Below are 23,010 nucleotides of genomic sequence, written 5' to 3' on the forward strand. Positions count from 1 at the left end.
CTGATGGAGAGGAAAACGTCATATTATGGTCCTGAGTGCAGGAGGTTCAGATGGAGGTGGAGAAGGTGAAGGATGTTCAGTCCCTCCTCCCTCTCCTCTCCCCTGGCCGAAGCCAAACCCTCCCTCACCTCGACACGGTGCGCATCCCGGGTCCCTGCTTCACCCTCCCACCTCAGTGACAGTCTCTCATCACGGGGCCAACGTTAAACCCAAAACCCCTCACCATGACCTCGAAGAACGCAGCAGCGAGGACGTCTCCACCAGAAACCTATTTATAACGCCAACTTGAAAAGGTAGGTTTGTGTTTCCTGAACTCTTGTAGCGGTGGTTAGCCGCCTCCATCACGTATGGCCTGCCGGTTTGCTTCACAGCCTCACTTTCCCAGCTGAAACAAATATTGATGTGTGTCTCGGTTTTCATTGTGAAGTGTTCAGCTCTTATTACTGCGCTAGACAATGTGATTTACATTGAAGCTGCTCAGTTCATACAGTAGGTTTCTTAGTTTCAGGGGATTTTAAACCGCCCTGTAGCCTGCCTTTAGTCACAACATTTTCCCAAAGTCAAAGTGAGAGTTAGTCACTGTGCACTGACCCCAGACATCCTCCATCTGTGTCTAACGGAGCATTTGGACTTAATGGTAGTATAATTAAATGTATTCTTAAGAATTGTCCAACCTGCCAATTACATGATGGTTTAACTTAGTAAGAGTTTTTGTAGTATTTTGTAGTTTCAGTGTAGTTTTCAGCTTGTGTGTCTGAGTAAATGGTCAAATGTGCTCCTGGAGACACCTACTGCAGCGGGAAACTACCACAGAAAAGGTTTTGAGTCATTTGTCAGGTGTTTATATTTTTATATCTGTGGACAGATTTTGTCACTGCGATAGGGTCAAAACCGTGCAAGTAATAAAACTTTATAGGTGTGTAGTTGAGATCAAAATGAAGGTTGAGTTCGAAAATGGGCACTTGGCCCCTCACTTTAGCCCCCTGGCCCGGTTTGGCGTAACAAAACTTGAGTGTAGTTGAGATGAAAATGAAAGCTGAGTTTGAAGATTCAAAATAAAATAAGTATTCAGAAGAAATATAAAAAAAACGACATTGTCCAGAGAAATTAGTCATGACATGACATGATGACTTAACTTTGTTAGTTATTCTAGTCTTTTGTCGTTCTCTGCTTCCTTATGAAAGTAGCCATAGCGACTTACAGTAAACTTGTAGTTCATTTTAAAAGGATGTCCTGCAGATACCGCGAAAAAACAACATTAGTATCTATTGTGGTTGTATAGCGGAAGAGATAAGAGTTATTCTAGACTTCTGTTGTCTCAGTTTGTTGGTTGGCTTCTAATGAGAGTCACAATCGCAGTCTAATCTTTGGTTCATGTTAATAGGATGTAATTCAGATATCATCAAAAAAGACTTGTTTTTTTTAATACAGTAGAAGTGGAGATAAACAAACCTGTAAAATACCCTGAGGTTACAGTCGACACACTTTATTATTATGTAAAGACAGAGAATGTGCCGTATAGAATACACCTAGCTGAACACAGCGAGCGCTGGGAAAAATGCATTTCATAAGGGCACTGCTGCAGGTCTATAGCGTTATACAAGACGGCAGACACAGATGGAGAGAGAAAGGGAGGGACGTGACAACTCTCATTCCCCAGTCTCTATTAGATTCATAAAGAGGTAGCATACAGTGTAGAAAGTGAGTAGAAAGCATGCGATAGAAGAGAAGAGCGTATGACAGGTGCAAGAGACTATGCTGGAAACTGTAGCTGAAAGCTGATCGGCCCAACTTACATGGAGAGAGGCAGAGACGCTCTTTCTCAGAAGTATTGATTGGAGGCTCGCTGTCCCTGTCTGCCATACTGTTTGTACCTTCTAGTGTGCACTACAAATCCGAAACCGAGATGTCTAACGCCTCGCCTCTGCAACCTCATCTCTCATCTTTCAGCCCATACTTAGCCGAGATAAAACACAGCGAGTGAAGGCAGTGAGGTGTGTAATATTAACAGGTCAGCATAAATGCGTAGAGGGGAAAGTGAGAAGAGGAGAGTGCTGGGGAAAATGCCGCTCCATTACTCTTTCTCATCCACTGTAGGAGGAGACTGACAGTGGATCTGGCCCGAGCCACCAGTCCCTAGGCACTGTGTGCCACAGAGACAGATGCAGCTCTCTGCTGAATGTCATTTCCTCATTACGTCTCTAACAGACCAGAGATGGTCTGGTGTGTGTGTGTGTGTGTGTGTGTGTGTGTGTGTGTGTGTGTGTGTGTGTGTGTGTGTGTGTGTGTGAGTGTGAGTGTGTGTTATACACTTTCTCTCTTCTGTGAGACAAAAAAATATATATTTCACACACTGAAACAGAAAAATAACCACCAATAAATAGAGTGCATCACTTGAATATAGATATGTTCACTGTATATATGTATATGCTTCTATACCACTTCAACCTTACTCATTTCCCAGGGCCTCTCTCAACAATTTAGGCTACTTCTCTTCTGGGTTCTTCACTTCCTCTTGTTTCCCTCTGCAGCCAATCCCATGGGCCATAGCAGAAGGACGCCGGCTGAGTGGAGATGTTCAGAAAGAGGCCTCCTCCAGGTCAGTACCTGACACTCAACACACAAGGCCTCTTTAGAGTCTTGACTTTTACCTGGCGTTAATAAGTGCTCTTAGTGACAGGGTTGTAGTCAGATAGCACTTAAACACAATGCACACAGGATGCATGGAGGATAGATTGTGAACTGATTTTCAAAAACCAAGTCTGGAGCTGTTCAGGGATGCATTAAGAGCACGCTTAGCACAAGCGTGAATGTAATCACGCGTTATAGTAAATGTCTTACTCTCTAACATTATTTATTATGCAGGCTAATATATACATACTGTACATGTAAGTAGATGTCTAGACAAACAGTGTCAGCACTGGTGAAGGCTGAAAAGACTGAATAGAGCCGCATTTGTCCCTGCTGATGCTGCTGTAACCACCTTCAGTTTTAAAAAGAAAAAGACAACACATATGTAAACACCAGGGAAAGTCAAATCAGATCTCAGTGAGGACAATGGACATACAGCATGATAATTCCAGTTTTAAATGTAAATGTAAATGTCTGGATACAAAATGCATATTATTAAATGTAAAGGGGACCACCGCAGGGGGCGGAGATAGTCCTTTTTACCCACACAGAGTTGCAGGGCAGAGCCTCAGCGATCACAGCATCAAGGGGCCCCATGAGTTGCATTTTGAATGTAAATAAATGTGAGATTTGATTGTGAAGTCGGTCTTTTATATGCTATGCTTTCATCAGTATTTGCACTGTTGAAGGTTGTAGTTGCAGTGTGCAATGGCATTGACTTTTGTTGGATTTAGTTTTTGCCCCTGTGGATCCATTTCTCTTGAAGAATCCTATTCATGATAACGCCACTCATATATCCACTCTCAAACATCTTTTCTGTTATGTCTAAATAAATATAGTCATTACACTAACTGGGCTATAGTGACCATAATAAACCCAATTACAACGCACATGTTATGTGCACCAGTAGTGGTGGAAATGTACCTTTTGTTAGTTGTGTCCTCTTATATTCCGTGCGTGTTAAACATATATCCATACATGTGCCACAAGTAAGATGAGGGAATGCATTTGAGAAGAGTGTGTGAAAGTGTGTGGTCGACAATTTTCTATGTATTGGCACGAGGCTCGCCACGCAGCACGTGCACCGGCACCTGCCTGACCCCGCCCACTGCAGTGCACCTTCTTCATTTAATACGTGCTGGAAACTGGACTGCTGCACGAGCCACTTTGGCTCTAAACACCACAGCCATGCTCCTATCTGCCCATGCTTGTTAGATCCAAAATGGCGCCCAGTTTCCTCCATCCAGCGACTCGCTCAGCTGTGGGATCCCTGCAGAGGTGGTTGCCATGGTAACGTCCGTCAGACCCAGAGTCTATGTGGTTACGTAATGCCTACAGCGGCCACTGTTTATGTTGTGGAGGAGACGTAAAGCTGACGGTGCAGACTTTGCACATGGGTACGTCAGTAGATTGACGAGGCAGCTGTGGTGCATGATTGAAAAAACACTTCTGATTTGCGTTTGTGCATCATCGAGACAAAAACCTTTAGGATGTATAAACAATTCTACAACCTACATATTTAATATGTATACTATTTATATTTAAATCATCGTGCCGAGCGACAGATTAACTGTGAAGTTGCTGACTGACTTTTTTCTAGAAAGAATGACCTCAGTGTTTCTGCGGCAGGAGGGAGAGAAACAGAGCAAATGATGGACCAAGTGTGTGCGTGCGTGTGTTTCTGTTTGGGGAGGCGAGAGAGGGAGCAACGGAGAAGCAGGGATGGGACGGTGCGGCGCGCGGTTAATCCAACTTGACTGAAGTTGGGACCGGATCTTCGTCCTTGCGGAGATGCGGCGGTCATTGAAACAACGCACATCTAACAAGAATTTAGACGGTGACTGTTAGAAAAGCCAAGATGACAGTGCCAAAAGACATCCCCGAGAAATGGTTTCCACTCGTTCTTCTCCTGAAAAGAAACAAACAAAAAGGACTAAATGGAGCCACATCGAAAAAGAAGAGGGCAGGTATGAGTTTGTGTGACAATTAGGACTGCGGATTAATTGAGCTTGTTGTTGTCCATCAGTCTTCACTGTTGTCGCCATCATCATCATCATCATCATCATCATCATCATCATCAGGAGGTTGTTGATTGCACATCTCAGTTCTTCAAATAAACAGCATTTCTCAATCTCATCTCAACTGAGTCCAAGTTTCATTCCTGCTTCTTCATTTCGCTCACTCCATGTTATACTTAACTATGTGTTTGTGTATGTGTGTGTACACTGTAGGCTCCACCTCATCATATTACATGTCTGCATAACAGACCTAATATACTGTTCCACTTTGTGTTGCTGTTCCTGTAATCACTGAGCTTTTTCTTTCTGTTTATTAGACATCCACAACTATACAGTAGATTAAACGACAGCGGAATAACAATAGCCTTATTGTCATTCGTCAGTGCAACCAGTCTTTGATCAGTGGCACGTTTAATTTATTCTGTTTTCAGTCCTTTGTTCCAATATTAACCTGATTACCAGATAACCTGTTTATGTGTCTCAAAGTCATTCTTCCAACTTTGAGTTTATCTGAATCAGAATTTTGCATAAATAAGTAGGATGATGTCCTTGTTGCCTCTGGTGCCCTGAGACATGGATCAATCTTCCAGGCGCCAGCCTCCGCTGTCACTGCACAGCCTCGTCTGTATCCTTATTCCTTAGCTTAACTATCACAAATCACACTGAATGTGCACCTTCATTTGACCTCCAGCCCACCAATCTGTCACTGTGTCACCCGCATTGTTTTCCAACAAATTAGATCACTGTGTGTGTGCGCGCGCATGACTGCAGACGATCCTACCATCCCATCTTCATCTAATTAAATCAGCCACAGTGAGTGAGGATCACTTCTGCACAGAGTGTCATCCCGACTTTTAGTCCTGGCAATGACATTAGCATTTCCCATTGCTCAGATTGACTGGGCTCTTTGGTCATTATTGTTCTGACTTCAGTCTGCGCTCACTGCGTGTTGTGAGAGTGTGTGCTGCTGATGGAGACACAAGGAGATTCTGAGCTGTGGCACATGCTCTCACATGTCCAGTCATCGGGGGAAGAGTGTTAAAGAGACAGGGACTGAAAATGACTGCTTTTGGATGAGGGTTTAGTAATTCTGTGTAAGATAGTATGATTTTAAGTATTTTAATTTGAATCGATATTTATGTGCTCTTTTACGTCTCAGTTGTTTATTGAAACCTTACGCTCGCAGCAGAGCAACTGGAAGTTTCTCAGTAATGGAGCTTTATAGATTTATACAGACTTGCTGTGTAGCATCTAGTCTGCGTCAGGGCTTCTAATGCCCTTGAAGCTGCCAGATACATTAAACACTTAATGGACAGTTTGCTAAAGATCCTCATGCATTCAGATTGGGTTGGTCAGCTTGCACAGCTGGGACAGACACCGCCTGGTCCTGACATCAGCCTCAGTGTCTCTTTGCTTACCTGACATCTGGCCCTCTTCATGGAGGGTTAATGCAGCTTTTGCACTGCCAGTCAGACAGAATCTCTGGTGAACACTTCCCACAAAAAGCAACATAACGACCTTCAGGTAGACGGGAGAGGTGCCAGAGGGAAAAGAGGAGGGATTGGATTGGAAGAGTTTCAACAGTATAGATGTTGGAGGATGTTGTTCACCCACACAATCAGACAAATGTGATATGGTTATATTAACCAAACGTTTAGAAGAGAGGGCATATCAAATACCATCAGCCCAGAGATGCATTCTTATAGTTAGTTAGTCATACCCTAAAACAATTTCTCTATTAGCTATACTTTTTAAGATTCTACCTATAAAACAACAATATTGTAGCTTATTTTTAGTTAGTTAGTTACAACGTGGTATGTACGGTGAGGTTGGAGAATTATATTTTAGTCCAATCTATCCCTTTACCATTTCGGGCTGTATTTGTGGGTAATATTATCAGTGAATTACCTGCTTTATGGTCGTATTTATTGATTTTTGCATCAATGTGATGAAGTACGTTGATTATCTGGTTTTTAACATGCGAGTTTGAATCAGACATTCCTGCATGGTTACATGGTTACATGGTTACGTGATCACATGGTTACATGGTTTTCCCAACAGAAAATGTACAATATACATTTTATATCAACATAATATACAGTATATATCCATATCGATAAATACTATATATGAAATACACTATCAATATTGCAATGTAAAATAACAATGTGTTGTAACTCTCCTTAGGTATTAGCACATGATAGCAACTTAAAATGTAAAACAAAGGGAGAGATGGCAGAGGATTTGTATTTTCTAACTTGACTAAAATCCTTGTGACAAAAACCCATCTATAATCTACAGTCGATTCGAGCTCATCTGCTGCACCAGATCTGTATTATAACCTGACAACAAAGGGGAGCTGTTGTTTAAGTGGTCTGTGTTTGTTTGCTACGGCAGAGACAAAGATAAGACAGGGCTTCACAGTGCTGCAGAAACACAGGAAACCACAGGGGCTTTATTTATGTGTGTGCATGTGATTGTGACGGCTCTGTTGTGCGATGTCCCTTCCTGTAGCACCTCATTGTCTCTCAGTCAAAAGTGTGTCGAAGGCTTTCTGGTTTCAGAGCTACAGCACGTCTGTGCAAAGCATATGCTTTTGGCCCTGAATTGTATATCTGTGTGTGTGTGTGTGTGTGTGTGTGTGTGTGTGTGTGTGTGTGTGTGTGTGTGTGTGTGTGTGTGTGTGTGTCGTTGCATTTAAAAAGCCGTCTCATCAATATTAGAGGAGACAGGCCTGGCGGAGGAGGAGGGGAACTCCCAAACTACCTTGCTTCAGCATAAAGAGAAACCTATAAACAGAAATAGGGTAAAGAGCAGGGTCAGGAGGGGAGAAGAAGACATTTCACTGTTTTACTTCTATTCTCTATTGATTTGAATCATATAGGATGTAATGCTTCACCTGTGATGGCTCCCAGTACTTCTGTTGACTCATACAGATGTACACATCCGTGATTACGTACGTGTTAGTTTATCTGTCCCAGTTTGCACATTCAGCCAGTAAGAGACAGAGGCAGCTAATAATTAAATTAGATGTAATTGGTCTGATTATTGTGTCTGACCCAATGCTCTAACAACCTTCCGCAGACTACTCCAGCTTCATTGATTTTATAAATAAAGACTCACATAGTGGGCTTTCTCTGTCCAGTTCTCCGGAGGATTTTACTGATATTGACATTCTTTAGGAATTACAATCAGTCCTTTTATGCACTTTGACCTATGACTTTGACAGACAGATGCAGCAGTTTGGGTGATTTCTGTATATCTTTGTGGTTGATATCATCCTTCATGACTCATTGTGTGTCTTGTGTTTCTGCAGAGGAGGAGAGAAGGCTCAGAGGCAATGACAGAGAGTACAACGAAAAGTTTCAGTATGCGGTAAGACAGTTTCATCCTGTCCATGTTCCAAAATATGGTCAAAAAGATGAGAGAACATTATTAGGAAGGAATTCCACTGAAATATTGCGAGAATCTATATCTAATGTTCAATTGTTTCCCGTCTTCCTCATCCAGAGTAACTGCATTATGACATCCAAGTACAACATCGTCACCTTTCTGCCTGTCAACTTGTTCGAGCAGTTCCAGGAAGTAGCCAACACCTACTTCCTTTTCCTACTCATACTGCAGGTGAGGAGAAGAGCTGAAGGAGGGATGGAACAGAAGGATGTAAGCATGGCACAGGGAGAGAGAAAGAGAGAGTGCACTGAAGCGTCAAAGACTGAGGAGTTACTGGTTTACATTGTCTAAAGGACAAAGATGTGTCAGAAGTGATGGTTGGCTTGAGACATGGAAATTCAATGGCATTAATATGTGATAATAAATAATTATAAGCAGGTGCACTCAGGTCCTTCAGGAGCTGAGCGGTCTGCTGTGTGGCTAGGATCGGATGTAGCTATCTCTGAATAACACTCTGCGTTTGTGTCCCTTTTCCAACTAATCTGCAAATCAACCTTCTCTCTGTCTCTGTCTAGTTAATACCTCAGATCTCCTCCCTCTCCTGGTTCACTACCATCGTGCCTTTAGCTCTGGTGCTGAGCATCACCGCAGTAAAGGATGCCACAGACGACTACGTGAGCATGTTTTTTTTACGCACTACATACTCATAGACATTTGTCTCATGGCAGGATAACGTTCCAGTGAAGTGAAGTACAGGGACTCCTGATCTATAGCAAACACTCACAAGTGGCCCCTTAAATACGAGGAGCTCGACTCCTGAAAAGCTCAAATTGACCTTTGTCTCCTGCAGTTTCGTCACAAGAGCGACAACCAAGTGAACAACCGTCAGTCTCAGGTCCTCATCCGTGGCTCGTGAGTTTCTTTTCTCCTCCTTTGCACCTCAGCACTCACAAGAGCTTTTGTTACTAAGTCTGCTGATTACAAGGTTTCCTAAATGGCGAATTATTTCTTCGCTTCTCTAACTGTATCTCCCTTTACTGTTTCTCTCTGTTTCCAGGCTACAGAATGAAAAGTGGATGAACGTTCGAGTGGGTGATATCATTAAACTGGAAAACAACCAGTTTGTGGCAGTAAGTGTGTGATGTACATGTGTGCAGGGCCCATCTTAACTTTTAACTTAAACTTCCTCATCTACCAACCAGTGGGCGACTGTTCAAGGATTACCCTGCAACCGTCTATGCATGTGATCAGGATGCCTGTTTACACTGCATTGTAGACATGCTTTAATGCTAAATGGATTTCCATGCAGTATGTGCCCTCTTAGGGGACGCTACACTATATACGATTGTTAATTACTCATTAGTTTGCAGATGCAAATGCTCATCAGTGTAATTATCACTTATCTATTTTCAGGCTGACCTGCTGCTGTTGTCCAGCAGCGAACCTCACGGACTCTGTTATATCGAGACAGCTGAGCTGGACGGGTCAGAAAACACACCACATCGTACCATCGACTCACAGCACCTCACAGTCTGCAGAGAGAAAGAGAGAGAAAAAAGATTTATTTAAGATTTATTCAAATTAAAAACATTATTGTTATGTCAATAAATAGCGCTGTAAAGTGGTGTTTGGTAATTCTCATTATAACTACATATCACACCACAATAAACTCAACCAAACCTACCTACATATACATATTGTTGAATATTAAATCATCTTCTATGACAGAACATTTGGCATCCTTGTAGCACCACTTAGAAAACACCAAGAGAGAAAGAAAGAAAGAAAATCTTTATTATTCCATCGAGGGGAGAAAGCAACAGGACACTATATCTAAAACACTGTGTGCTGTATTATCCTGCAGAGAGTCCAATATGAAGGTCCGTCAGTCTGTCTCAGTGACCTCTGAACTTGGAGATCCGAACAACTTGGCTTCGTTCGTCGGTGAGTTTTGAGAAAACTCATCCTCATCTCTTGATTATATATAGGTCAACAGGTTTCAGTGTTTAACACAAACATTATCCACCTTCACACCCTCGCACATGAATAAAACGAAACACACAAAATGTACACGCGCACACTTCCTTTTCTGCCCTCCTCTGCCAGCTTTGAATGACAGCCTATCGTCACCCGCCTACTAGTCCCACACAACGAAATACTTTTGTGTCAGCAGCACAGCACGCCCACACACACTCCTCACCTGCTGCGAAAAATGCATTACTGCCACACTTTGCCTCATATCATCTTACAAAAGGTGTATGTTTCGGCCTTTGGGTTTGTGACATGATATCACGTGGATGTTTAATTCAACACTATATCATACAGCTATAAAAATAATGCTAATGCTGTAATTAGATCACATCATAATGTGTGTGTGTGTGTGTGTGTGTGTGTGTGTGTGTGTGTGTGTGTGTGTGTGTTTGTGTGTGAAGGTGAGGTGGTGTGTGAGCCCCCCAACAACAAGCTGGATCGTTTCTGTGGGACTCTGTACTGGAGAGACAAGAAATACACTCTGTCCAACCAGAACATGCTGCTACGAGGATGTGTCCTCCGCAACACGGAGGCCTGCTACGGCCTCGTCATCTTCGCAGGTCTGTGTGCATTTGCGTATTTATAAAGTATGGATGTGATGTGTATAGCAGGTCTAACTTTCCCCTGTTTGTGTCCCAGGCCCAGATACCAAGCTAATGCAGAACAGCGGTCGCACCAAGTTTAAGCGTACGAGCATCGATCGCCTGATGAACACTCTGGTCCTCTGGGTAGGACACCCCAAACCTCTCACTTTCATCGCTCATACAGTCACTATTTGAGGACATGAGCACAGTGGCTTGAATCTAGATTCATATATCTCCTTTAATCTATCCTAAATTGGGTTCAACTGACCAGAGATCTAAAATATAAGATATCTGATTTGTACTCTTGCTAACTCCGTCTGTAATGTTCCTCCATCCATGTGTTTCTGTCAGATCTTTGGCTTCCTGGTGTGTATGGGTGTGATCCTCGCTGTGGGTAACGCAGTGTGGGAGAGAGAGGTGGGCTCCTTGTTTCAGAGCTATCTGCCCTGGGACCCTCCTGTGGACAACTTCCTGTTCTCAGCCTTCCTGTCCTTCTGGTCCTACGTCATCATTCTCAATACTGTGGTGCCTATCTCTCTGTATGTCAGGTGAGGAGGAGTCCACGACATACTATGCAAAGTATTCCAAAGTACTAAGTGATGAGAATGTTGTTGTCCTCTCTCTCCGTTGTCAAGGTGTATTGTTAGTGAACCTCATTTGGCACTATGTTAAATGACTTGTACTCTACTGTTACTGTAACCTTGCCCCTCTCTTACCTGTCTGTGTATAAGTGTGGAGGTGATCAGGCTGGGGCACAGCTACTTCATTAACTGGGACCAGCAGATGTTCTGCTCACAGTGTAACACAGCAGCCGAGGCCAGGACGACCACTCTGAACGAGGAGCTGGGCCAGGTACAGCAAACACAGTCTGTGTGTGTGTGTGTGTGTGTGTGTGTGATATTGATATTTCATGCATGCTATATTCTGCCCCTCCATCCTGCATTCATTGTAGTTTCTCTTGGTTCTGGTGCTTCGTTAATTAATCTTAAATTCTTTTAAAAATGCATTTCTATTCATTTTTCTGAATGATGGAACCACTTGTTTCGTAATGCACAAATGAATACGTCGGTGTTTTTAAAACGTAGTTTGAAACTTACTTTTAGATTGACAAGAACAATTACTTCAGATTCATTCTTTCATTAGTTTCAGATTTAGTGTTACCGTTTAATTTGCTTTCATTAGGTTGAATACATCTTCAGTGACAAGACTGGAACTCTCACTCAGAACATCATGAGCTTCAATAAGTGCTCCATCAATGGACAGACTTACGGTACAACACACACACACACACGCACACACACTAGCAATTCCATACAAATATTTTGCCAAAGTTGAATATTTTCATATATATATATTAATTATATAATATGTTTATTGTTGAGATCACAGTTAGAGGTGGTGTTGAACTGGACTACATTATATTGTTGCCCTCTTACCTGCATTAGATTGTACAGATGTAGCTAATAAAGTGGCCACTGAGTGTAATCACCATGCACACACAACACACAACTACACAACAAAGTCTTACACGTGTGTGTGTGTGTGTGTGTGTGTGTGTGTGTGTGTGTGTGTGTGTGTGTGGTTGTGTGTGTGTGCGTTTCTGTCAGGTGAAGGAACTGACCCATTGGGACCTCAGCCAAAGGTAAGTAGACATTATTTTTTTTAGTTTTTTTCCTAATCACACACACACACACACATACACACACACAAACACACTTCTAGTTTATGGCGTATTATCAGAGTCCCTGGTTCTCCATTTATCTTCAGAGATTGGACTTCACTCCCTTCAACCCTCTGGCGGACCCGGCCTTCTGTTTCTATGACGACACCCTGCTGGAATCAGTGAAAGTGGGAGACGCACACACTCACAAGTTTTTCCGCCTGCTCTCCCTCTGTCACACCGTCATGAGTGAGGAGAAGAGTGAGGGTGAGCAAGGGGAATCTGGGAGGTCGAGTGGCAGCAAACATTGTCACCAACACACCATCTGTCCATCGGTCCAGTATTTATCATCCTTTTATCCGTGTACCCAGGAGAGCTGCTCTATAAGGCTCAGTCTCCAGATGAGGGCGCTCTAGTGACGGCGGCTCGGAACTTCGGCTTTGTGTTTCGCTCCCGAACACCTGGGACTATAACCACCACAGAGATGGGACGATCTGTCACCTACACTCTGCTCGCCATACTGGACTTCAACAACATACGCAAGAGGATGTCAGTTATAGGTGTGCATCATTTTTATTTAGCAATTTACAAAAAAAGAAAAAGAAACTGGAGATTTATTGGAGTTTGTTTATCTTAAATAAATAATTAGAAGTTATCTGGATGACATTTTAAAACACAAGGAAACACAGTGATGATGTACAGGGACACACATGTATGTGAAAATCACTTACTGATACTGATACTGGATTTTAAACTTCGAATGCCAATAACACAACAAGAACTGCTGTCTGTGAGAGTGCTTCATTGCAGTGGACTCACTTGATAAGTTAAAATCAAAAATATGTATTTAAATTGCGATCCACGCTCCTACAAACTGACACGTGATAGGCTATTAGTCATGTTTACATTTTATACCTCTGTGAGATTTCCCTGTGTGTTCCTGTGATTGGTATTCTTGTAAGCTGCTGGAAATCTGCCCAGAAATCACTGGTCATAAATCACCCTTGCCTTCGCACAACTGACTACGCCAGACTACGAGGCACACGTTCATACATCACTGCCACAGACAGCCTACTGTATGTCACCCACTGTGTACACGAATGACATTTGTTGAAGCAGAGAAAGAGGAGTCTGGTTATTTGAAGGTAATGGAAGAGTTGTATGGATTTCTTGAAGTATTTTGACTTCATTACTTTGTTTTTCCTTTTCAGTACGTAACCCAGAGGGCAGGATCTGTCTGTACTGTAAAGGAGCTGACACTATGCTGCTGGAGAGACTCCACCCCTGTAACCAGGAACTGATGAATATCACCTCGGACCACCTCAATGTGAGTAAACACACAAGTGCATTAACTCTTGAATAGATGGAGCTGTACTGCCACCTAGTGCCTCCAAACTAGAAAACAGCTGTGAATGTCTAAGATTGATTGATTTTTGGCAGACACTGACATTTTGGGTCTAAGAAAACGACAGGAATGCCATCAACCTGTGGGACTTCATTGTTTCACCTCATGTCAGAATGTGCGTATATTTAGCGACATGTCTGTGTATGTATTTGGCTCTAGGAGTATGCAGCAGATGGTTTGCGGACGCTGGCGCTGGCCTACAGGGACCTGTCGGAGGACGAGTGGGAGGCGTGGTCAGAGAGGCACCGCTGCGCTGCCAAGGCTGCCAGCTGCAGAGAGGACCGACTGGCAGCCGCTTATGAGCAGATAGAGCAAGACATGATGGTGAGTGAGAGTGTGCATCCATGCGTGTCTGACTTTTGATAATTTTCCTTGTGTGGAACATTTGGCCATTTGTTCACACACAGTTTCTTCTGCAAATAATAAATATAGCATTTAAGAAAAGGGAACTTCAGGTTTCGTTTAACGTATCCGCAAAACTCTGATGAGGGGAAATTCCTTTCTTTTTATAGTAGTTAAACAACATCATCAGATCTTTAATGATTGACTCGGTTCCCTACTTTCCTGCCGTGTGTGTGTGTGTGTGTGTGTGTGTGTGTGTGTGTGTGTGTGTGTGTGTGTGTGTGTGTGTGTGTGTGTGTGTCTAGCTCCTCGGGGCCACAGCTATAGAGGACAAGCTGCAAGAAGGCGTCCCAGAGACCATCGCTGTCCTCTCTCTGGCTAACATTAAGATCTGGGTTCTCACTGGAGACAAGCAGGGTGAGACGCACACACAGTCACACACATTTTTAGATTATAAATTGCACACAGTTCTTTAAAAAGCACCATTATTTGCAAAGGACCAAACTTTGAGGATAGGGAGGGCCACAAAAAGTGTGTCCTCACTGCCAGAGGGCCACTTTGCACCCCCCCTCACGGAGCTCCGACAGCACCCCCCTGGCGGAGCTCCGACAGAACCTTTTACGTCTTGTCACATACTGTCTGTGGCCAATCAGGGAGGATCTCTGGAATTAGTGGCACTTTGACCCAGGTGGCGTCAATGGAGCTAAATGGTCATTTGTACTTTACCAAAAGATATTAATCCACTTTCCACTTTCAAGAGGCATACTAAAAACATACATATTGTTAGTGAAGTTGATAAACAAGTAAGCATCCCCTTCTTTGGAACTGACTAACATTACAGAAAGAATACACACAAACACATTTTAAAGGGGGAATGTACTCCTTCTTAAAAGGGTCAATCAGGTCAGGGAATTAAAGTCCTCTTACAGAAAACCTGTGTGAGCAGAAAGACTAAACACAAGTGAACAAGCATTTCTCAAACATCACAAGTTCACGGCTCCTACAGCTGAAATGCTTAACTCCAGTGACCTTCACCCTTTCTCTCACATAGAGACTGCCGTCAATATAGGTTACTCCTGCAAGATGCTGACAGACGATATGACCGAGGTGTTCATCATCAGTGGACACACCGTCCAGAGCGTACGGCAGGAGCTCAGGTCAGTCTGTCTGTCTGCTGCTCTACATTGTAGGATCCACGCTGAACAAAAATGACTTGATAACTAAGAAGTGTATGCATGATTTGAGTGAGTGTGAGTGTTCAACCTACTGTACAAGAGTTACTGAACAACATCCAGTTCTTAACCCAAGCTTTGATTTAGCCACTACAAATGCACTACATCATCCAAAAACAATTTTCTTAAGTCAGTTCATTGAGTGCTAAAATAGTTAGAATCTACTATGTATGTAAACTACTGGTACAAAATGTACCAATGGTTTACCATTCAAGAGTCAAATTGCCTAAACATATATTACAAAGCAACACCATGACATCATCACGATGGCACACCACCTCACATAAAGAATTGTGTTTTTTTAATGATCACAAGCTGCAGTGATTTGTAGAATACATAGAGGTAGACTGTCAGCTTTCCTTCTCTGCCAATCCCCTTTCCTCTCTCCCACTTTCTCCTTCACATACTCATGTTGTGTTTTGGTTCTGTCTTTTGTGGCACAGACGATACCTGTTCATTTCGAGTCTGTTTGTCTTCCTTTCCAGGAGGGCGAGGGAAAAGATGATCGAGCTGTCAAGAACCAGAGATGGAGGGAAGGAGGAGGGGATGGAGGGGTGTTTCATGGGTAACGGTTTCAGAGAAGGACAAGGAGGAGATGGTACAGGAGGAGGAGGGAAACAGCTGCAGAGCCCTTCACCTCCTCCACCTCCATCCAACCTCATGGACAACGTCTCTGGAGAGTTTGCCCTCGTAATCAACGGCCACAGTCTGGTATGAATAACACACCGCCACACTCTGTGCACATACCAAAAACAAACAGGGGCCATTAAGAATTAAACTGTCAACTGTCAGGAAATAGCAAGTTGCCTGAAATGTGTTATTTGCATCAACAAAATATATTCTTAAAGTACTGTTCTTCCACAGCTGCAACTCTGACCCCTTTACCATTTACACTTAAGCTTCTCGTCTCTCTCTCTCTCTCTCCTGTTCTTTGATAGGCTCACGCACTAGAAGCAGACATGGAGACGGAGTTTGTCTCGACAGCGTGCGCATGCAAAGCAGTGATCTGCTGCAGAGTCACCCCACTGCAAAAAGCTCAGGTGGTGGAGCTCATCAAGAAGCACAAGAAAGCCGTCACCCTGGCTATAGGAGACGGAGCTAACGACGTTAGCATGATCAAAAGTGAGTTCTTTTCCGATATGGAGGAGAGGAGGAAGTGTATGTAGATTATTTTTGAGACGGAGAGGAAAGAGAGAGGTAGGATTGAGCCACTTGGGTGCCAGTGTCTACCTTTAGGCAATGCAAATTCTCAGCAGAAGTGCAGTACAAGTTGTTTATCTACATGGTGTTACTAGTAGTGACGGAGGTTGTGTGGAAATGTGTGTTGCAGTCGGTGGGACTTTCTCATCAAGTTGTTTACTGATCTACTGGTCTACTGACCTGCAGGTTGGCATTATGCTGTGCAGACAAACGTTGCTAAAACCCAGATAACTTTATTTTTGAAGTCCAGTGGAAATCCCAAACATACCAAATATGTCAGACTGAACTTTGGGGAAATGTGCATAAAATGATAAACAAGAGCTCTTTAATATTCTCTTTAAGATGGTGCGGCCATGACAAACATTGAGTCTTGTGTTTGAATATTTCTGTCAGTGCATACTGCATATAGGTTTCATTAAGAGTTGCAACAGGGTTGTTTTTGTATCCTTTAAGCTGCTCAAGAGGAAAAGTTCTGTTTCTCTAAATGTCTTAGTAATAGTCTGTTTTGTAAGTGTTGCATCACCTCGTGCGTGTTGCGTGTGTTTGTGTAAGTACGTCATTTTGTGATGTTTCTTCAAACGAATATAACCAAGTATAAAGCAGAAATACAGCGGATGCAGCAGTGATGAGTGGGGTTGGTTTACATCCGGTCTTTCATGCTCTTTAAATCTTAGCATTTGTTTTCTTTTCTGAGGAATTTGTTTTACCCGTACCTCTTTTTAATAAAGCTTGATAAATTAGTTATAGGTGACTTATAAGCAATTAATAAGAGAGCATTCTGTGTTTCTAGCTTAAAAAGAATTATGTGGCTAGTTTTTATCATGCTGTAATGCAGCATAGTGCACCTGCTTTGTCTTTCTAGGTAGCTCTTAAGTCCTTCAGGATCCTCAAATTGACTGTTTTAGCTCTTATTTTCTGATAATGGGTTGCTATGCATCCAGTCCAAAATACATGTTTCAACAACTTACTAATAATTACAGCTCTAGACTTGTTGTCAGCACCCATTTATTAATGACTTTAACATTCATAATTGCAAACGACTGACTAACTTTTGCTGTTAGCTCATTGGGAAATGAGAAATCTGGGACCATTCGTGTAATCACTTAAATATGTGTACTTCAGCATGTATTGCTTATTAGAAAGGTACATGCATCAGCCTTTGTTAATCACTTGTTGGCCAATTAGCATAAATCCATGAGTGTTTCGAGCTAGCTAAGAAGAGAAAGGCCAGTGTCATGATTGAGGAGGAAAACAACATCCAAAGACAATTTTCCAAACTTGGAAACCCAAAGGTTGTTCTTATTAAAAGGAATATTAAGACATTTTACTTCCCGAGAAATACATAAGGTTGATACCACTCTTCTACGGTAGATATGAAGCTCCTGCCAGCAGCTTCCCATTAAAAATGGAAACAGGGCCAACCTGCGCTGGAATGTTGGATGATATATTACCTGTTAACCTTAACGCTTTATAAAAGTGTGCATTATTAGAATACTGTACTATTGTATCTACATGAGTTAAAAACAAAAACCCTACAAGAAAGCCACTGTAGCCAGCTTTATGTGGCTTACTTGTCTCTCTCTTTCCACTCCTCCAGGTGCTCATATCGGAGTTGGTATCTCAGGTCAGGAGGGGATCCAGGCCGTGCTGGCCAGTGACTACTCCTTTTCCCAGTTCCGCTTCCTACAGCGCCTCCTGCTGGTGCACGGCCGCTGGTCCTACCTGCGTATGTGCCGTTTCCTCTGCTATTTCTTCTACAAGAACTTTGCCTTCACCATGGTGCACTTCTGGTTCGGCTTCTTCTGTGGCTTCTCGGCACAGGTCAGAGAGCAGAGCTCATGAGGACATCTTTACGTCATCAATCAGGGGTTTGGAAATTGTTATCACTTTCACTGTGTTTGTGTGTCCATCTCCTCTCTCTTGTAGACGGTGTATGATCAGTACTTCATCACTCTCTACAACATTGTGTACACCTCCCTCCCTGTGCTGGCCATGGGGATATTTGACCAGGTCAGTCTAATAACTAAGATGGTAAACGTTATACCATTGGCATGTTAGCATTGTCATTGTGAGTATGTTGGCATGTGGACATTAGAATTAGCTCAAAGTACCGCTGTACCTACGAACAGTCTCACACAGCCCTGGCATGGCTGTACACTCTTTTTTACGTTAATGCGGAAATGCATTGAGGTCGAGTAAAAAAAAAAATGTTGATTAAAAGCAAAAATAGTCAAATGTTAAAAGTGTAAGAATAAAGCAAATGAATCAACTGAAACAAGAACAATTAGAAGTGAAATAGGACGACATTTAATTGCTCTAAAGATAAGAGGGAGGTAAGCTTCAGCTTGTTCTGCTTGTTATTCAAGGTCCTAGAAACTATAACAATAATCACAACAATCCCAGGTTATTTCTGTATTTGTGACCCCAACATAAATGCAGCTCCTCACTTCCTTCCCTATTGTAGGACGTTCCTGACCAGAGGAGTCTGGAGTATCCTAAATTGTACGAGCCCGGGCAGCTCAACCTCCTCTTCAACAAGAGAGAGTTCTTCATCTGTATCGCCCAGGGCATCTACACATCAGTAGTGCTGTTTTTTGTCCCCCGTGCCGTCCTTTCCGAAGCCACTCAGAGCACCGGTGTGCCCCTCGCTGACTACCAGACCTTTGCGGTCACCACGGCGACAGCCCTGGTCATTGTGGTCAGCGTACAGGTGAGAGAGTGTTATATTTCCACACAGCTGTCAACCTCTACTGTCTGTTCCATCATTACATATTAACTGTGCAGGGTTTTTTTTGCATGTGTGTGTTTATGTAGATCGCTCTCGACACAGGCTTCTGGACTGTTATCAACCACGTGTTATTGTGGGGCTCGCTGGGCTGCTACTTCACCATCATGTTCGCTCTGCACAGCCAGACCCTCTTCAGGATCTTTCCCAATCAGTTCCACTTTGTAGGTCGGTGTCTCACACACACACACACACACACACACAAACACACACAAATAAACGCTAATAAAACATTTATGCACCATTACCTGTTAGTAAGTCTTGTTTACTGTAGTCTGCTGTGGAAATGATTTCACACCACTAGTGATTGCATTATGTAAAGATGTCTAATATCCGTGTGCTTACAGTGTTTGTGAAATGCGGTAAAATCCTAAAACATATTTGCTCATCTTTGTGTTTATATATGTGCGTTTGTGAGTGCAGGTAGTGCCCAGAGCACGTTGTTGCAACCAGTCGTGTGGTTAACTATTGCGCTGGCGACAGCAATATGCATAGTTCCAGTTTTGGCATTCCGCTTCCTTAAGGTGGACCTCAAACCTCAGCTCTCAGACACGGTGAGAAACACAAAAACAAAGTTTTGTTGCAGCATGTGTCGTGTTTTTTCCCTACAGGTCAGTTTAAAATTGGCCAATGATTAACTTCACACGTACAAACAGTTCATCTGAGTGTGATGATAAGATCATGCTTATTGTCACTAAATACTATATTAACGTATGTAGTGTACCTAAATGACACAAGTTACTTTGAGTATATGATTGTAAGCTCAGTGTGTGGCCATGCATATCACTGGGCCTTCAACCAGAGCCACCGTCAAGGTGGTGTGAAGAAGTTCCTTTTTTGATTTGATCTGTACAAGTAATACATACTTTAAATAAACATGTATTTCCTGAATGTATATACCCGTCCCTTATGTGTTTACGTTTACATTGGTGGCTGAGAGCTGTTAAATATGGGCGGAGTCCGGCAAAAATGTTTCCCTTATTTTGAAATTCCAATGTTGACAGGTATGGCTTAGCTTAGCACAAAGACTGCCAAAACCAACACTTCCTCTGCTCTGTTCTCCATGTGCTCCATCTCCAGGTGCGCTACACTCAGCTGGTGCGTCAGAAGAAGCGAAAGCCGCTAGGTCGTAGCGTGGGAGGTGCCTGGCGTGGGGTGGGCAGTGTGTCAGAGGGCCGTCTGGGTGCTCGCGGCAGTTCCAGGAGGTCCGGCTACGCCTTTGCCCACCAGGAAGGATTTGGAGAGCTGATCACCTCAGGAAAGAACATGAGGCTCTCGTCTCTGGCTATGGCCACCTTTGCCTCCAGACACAGCTCCAGCTGGATCGACACTCTCCGCAGGAAGAAACACACTCCCCCGAGCGCCTCTGGGGAGTGCAGCCCAGCACCCAGTTGTGTCTCTGGGTCACTCCCGCCGCTCTCAAACTCCTCCTCCGTTCTGGGCGGCTCACAAGATACACCCATCGAAGAGGAGACAGGTGCAGCCCAAAATACACAGACTGTGTCCGCTTCATCCACACAAACTCCACCAGCTTCAGCAGCAGCTTCAGAAGCAGCTGCACCTCAGTGTTCAGCCCAGACTGTCCATGCTGGCGTCCTCACCCCCGCAGCAGTGAGGTCCCATGGAGGAGACTCACCTGGAGGCTGGATGATTAGTCTGGGCGCCGTGCAGGTGAGGTGCACTTACTTCCCATTCATGTATAAATAACAGAAATGAAACAGTTACAACACATCTAAAATCACACACAGTGACACACAACTCTTCTTCTCTCCAACAGGAAGCTCTGTTGCGTTGGACGGCTCGCTCCTCTGCATCCAACAGCCCAGTGAAACATTCAGAATAAATGGAGGAATACCTTGTTCACTGCTGTCCATCACATGTTTGCACACACATACAGGATGTGTTTGTTCCTGGAGAGATACTGATTAAAAAAAAGCTTACAACTGTAGCTTCTACAATAAATCAAACAAATCCAAATCACAGGAAGATGCGACACATCCTAAAGACATGGACTTTGTCTACTATGAATTGGAATGTAATGATGATATACATGTTCCCACAGCATATGATAACTTTGTTCATGTGAATTGAGATTGAGTTCATGAGATTTACATTATTCAACTGAAGGAAAGCAGCTGGTGCGGAAACAGATAACGTGCTATTAATGTATGCTATGATCCAAAAGATTGTTTCCACTTGTTATTTCAAGTTTAGCCTCACTCACAACCCAGTCACGCAGCATCTCTCTAAATCAACAATGGGTTGAATAAATGAGCAGAAAAACAAGACTTTCAATCAGTGAAGTGCAGGCTTTATTATCTGTAGTAGTGTTTTTGTTTTAAAAAAATGTCCTCCAGCTTTGGGTTCACTATAGTTCTCAGTGAGAACGGTACTTTACGTTACAGGACACTGCAAGACTGTTGCAAGACTTGTGTCTCTTTTCTCCCATTGATCTTTTTTCTTACTTGTTATACCTCTACTTCACATGTTTTCCTTTTCCTTTTTTGCATCATATTGATGTGTTTTTATAAATGGCCTAGTTGACCTTAAAGCAATCAAAAGTGTTATTCTTTTTGTCTGAAAAAAGAGCCAGATTATGTTAATGTACCTCTGATGTAATGCCTCATACCACCGCAGTCTGAAAAGCAGAATGAAAAAACAAACTGCCACTGGATTACTGTAGGTTAGACCTGGGCAAAGTGCAAAGAAACTCTGTGGTAAAAAAAAACCCCGGCAGTAATGGACATGTAAAGGTTATTTGACAAACAGTCTGTACACTTGAAAAATGCTTATGTGTCCACAAGTAAAGGGAAGGTGTTTGGAGATAATGATGCCTTAACAATGCAGACATGTTGGTCCTCGAAGCTCTTTCTGGTTCCTGATCCATCAATCAAGTACAACATCCCATCTGTGCAAATGCTCCTGGCAATTACTGACCCCCGACCCGGATTGGGGTGAGATAATAAACGATATAAACCTGTTCCAGGATCTGTCCCTACACTACAGCCTTCAACAAAGCAGCTCTTAGACTGAAAATACAACAGAATGCTAACATGATCTGCAAAAAAAGAAGGCCATATATTGAATGTACTGTACAGTATTTGGCCCCATGGATTGTTTAAGCACGGGTCATCTTTTGAATGGTGGTCAATAAACATGTTAGCTCTCTTTCAAATTGAGAGAAACAAACTGTGTCCATGCAAATCTTTTTTCAAGTAGCAACCAAAGTGTTAGGTAGAGATGACTACGGTGTAGTGAGGCGTGAAAAATAACTGTGAACTTGAGGAAGTTGAGAATGTTTTTTCACAGAAGTTTAACTTTATGTGGAAAAGCACTCTTTGGTCTTGGAGTTTATTATGGTGCACCATCACTTTCTATTGGCCGAGGTGTAAATATGAAGAAAGAGAGATATTTTGAGTTGTGTTCAAATCAAAAAGCAATATGATTTTTTGCTTTGGAATAAAAATTAAAATGCAACACTTTTTAAGACTACACAAAAGTTTAATAACAGGATATACATTCATACACTTATAATAATAAAGTGGACCATGTATGATTGAAAAAAAAATGTTGCTGACTTGAGTATGACAGACTTCCTGAGGTTTTAAATATAAGTATTATAATAGCAGCCTATTTTCAGCTTTCATGGGGTTTTATTTTGACACTGAGGAGGATTTCCTCTGTAACAGGCTGAACAAGGGGAAGAGAGTTGGGATTTCACAATAACGA

The 23,010-nt window shown here is 42.8% G+C and overlaps 1 protein-coding gene across 1 annotated transcript; it reads left to right on the plus strand.

The window, feature by feature from the left end:
* On the plus strand, positions 1-22,461 carry atp8b2 (ATPase phospholipid transporting 8B2). Its single transcript, XM_029452492.1, has 31 exons — positions 1-293; positions 2,465-2,599; positions 4,232-4,598; positions 7,966-8,024; positions 8,160-8,273; positions 8,618-8,716; positions 8,893-8,954; positions 9,100-9,172; positions 9,456-9,526; positions 9,907-9,986; positions 10,475-10,633; positions 10,713-10,801; positions 11,009-11,205; positions 11,389-11,509; positions 11,840-11,927; positions 12,265-12,299; positions 12,425-12,584; positions 12,689-12,877; positions 13,529-13,644; positions 13,882-14,046; positions 14,370-14,481; positions 15,116-15,221; positions 15,782-16,007; positions 16,235-16,418; positions 18,094-18,317; positions 18,423-18,506; positions 18,961-19,206; positions 19,311-19,449; positions 19,705-19,835; positions 20,362-20,952; positions 21,059-22,461. Exons 3-31 carry the CDS (start codon positions 4,490-4,492, stop codon positions 21,122-21,124), a joined length of 4,095 nt encoding a protein of 1,364 aa, XP_029308352.1. The 5' UTR covers positions 1-293; positions 2,465-2,599; positions 4,232-4,489; the 3' UTR covers positions 21,125-22,461.
* The last annotated feature ends 549 nt before the right edge of the window (positions 22,462-23,010 follow it).

Source organism: Cottoperca gobio, chromosome 16 (genome assembly GCF_900634415.1).
Source record: "Cottoperca gobio chromosome 16, fCotGob3.1, whole genome shotgun sequence".
Taxonomy (NCBI): Eukaryota; Metazoa; Chordata; class Actinopteri; order Perciformes; family Bovichtidae; genus Cottoperca; species Cottoperca gobio.

What these genes read in the sequence shown, in the direction of transcription:
- atp8b2 (XM_029452492.1), top strand. Translation starts at nt 4,490, where the DNA reads ATGACAGTGCCAAAAGACATCCCCGAGAAATGGTTTCCACTCGTTCTT. An exon ending in TCACCTCGGACCACCTCAAT is followed by an intron (nt 13,645 to 13,881) that starts GTGAGTAAACAC and finishes ATTTGGCTCTAG; the next exon opens with GAGTATGCAGCAGATGGTTT. An exon ending in AGCGTACGGCAGGAGCTCAG is followed by an intron (nt 15,222 to 15,781) that starts GTCAGTCTGTCT and finishes CTTCCTTTCCAG; the next exon opens with GAGGGCGAGGGAAAAGATGA.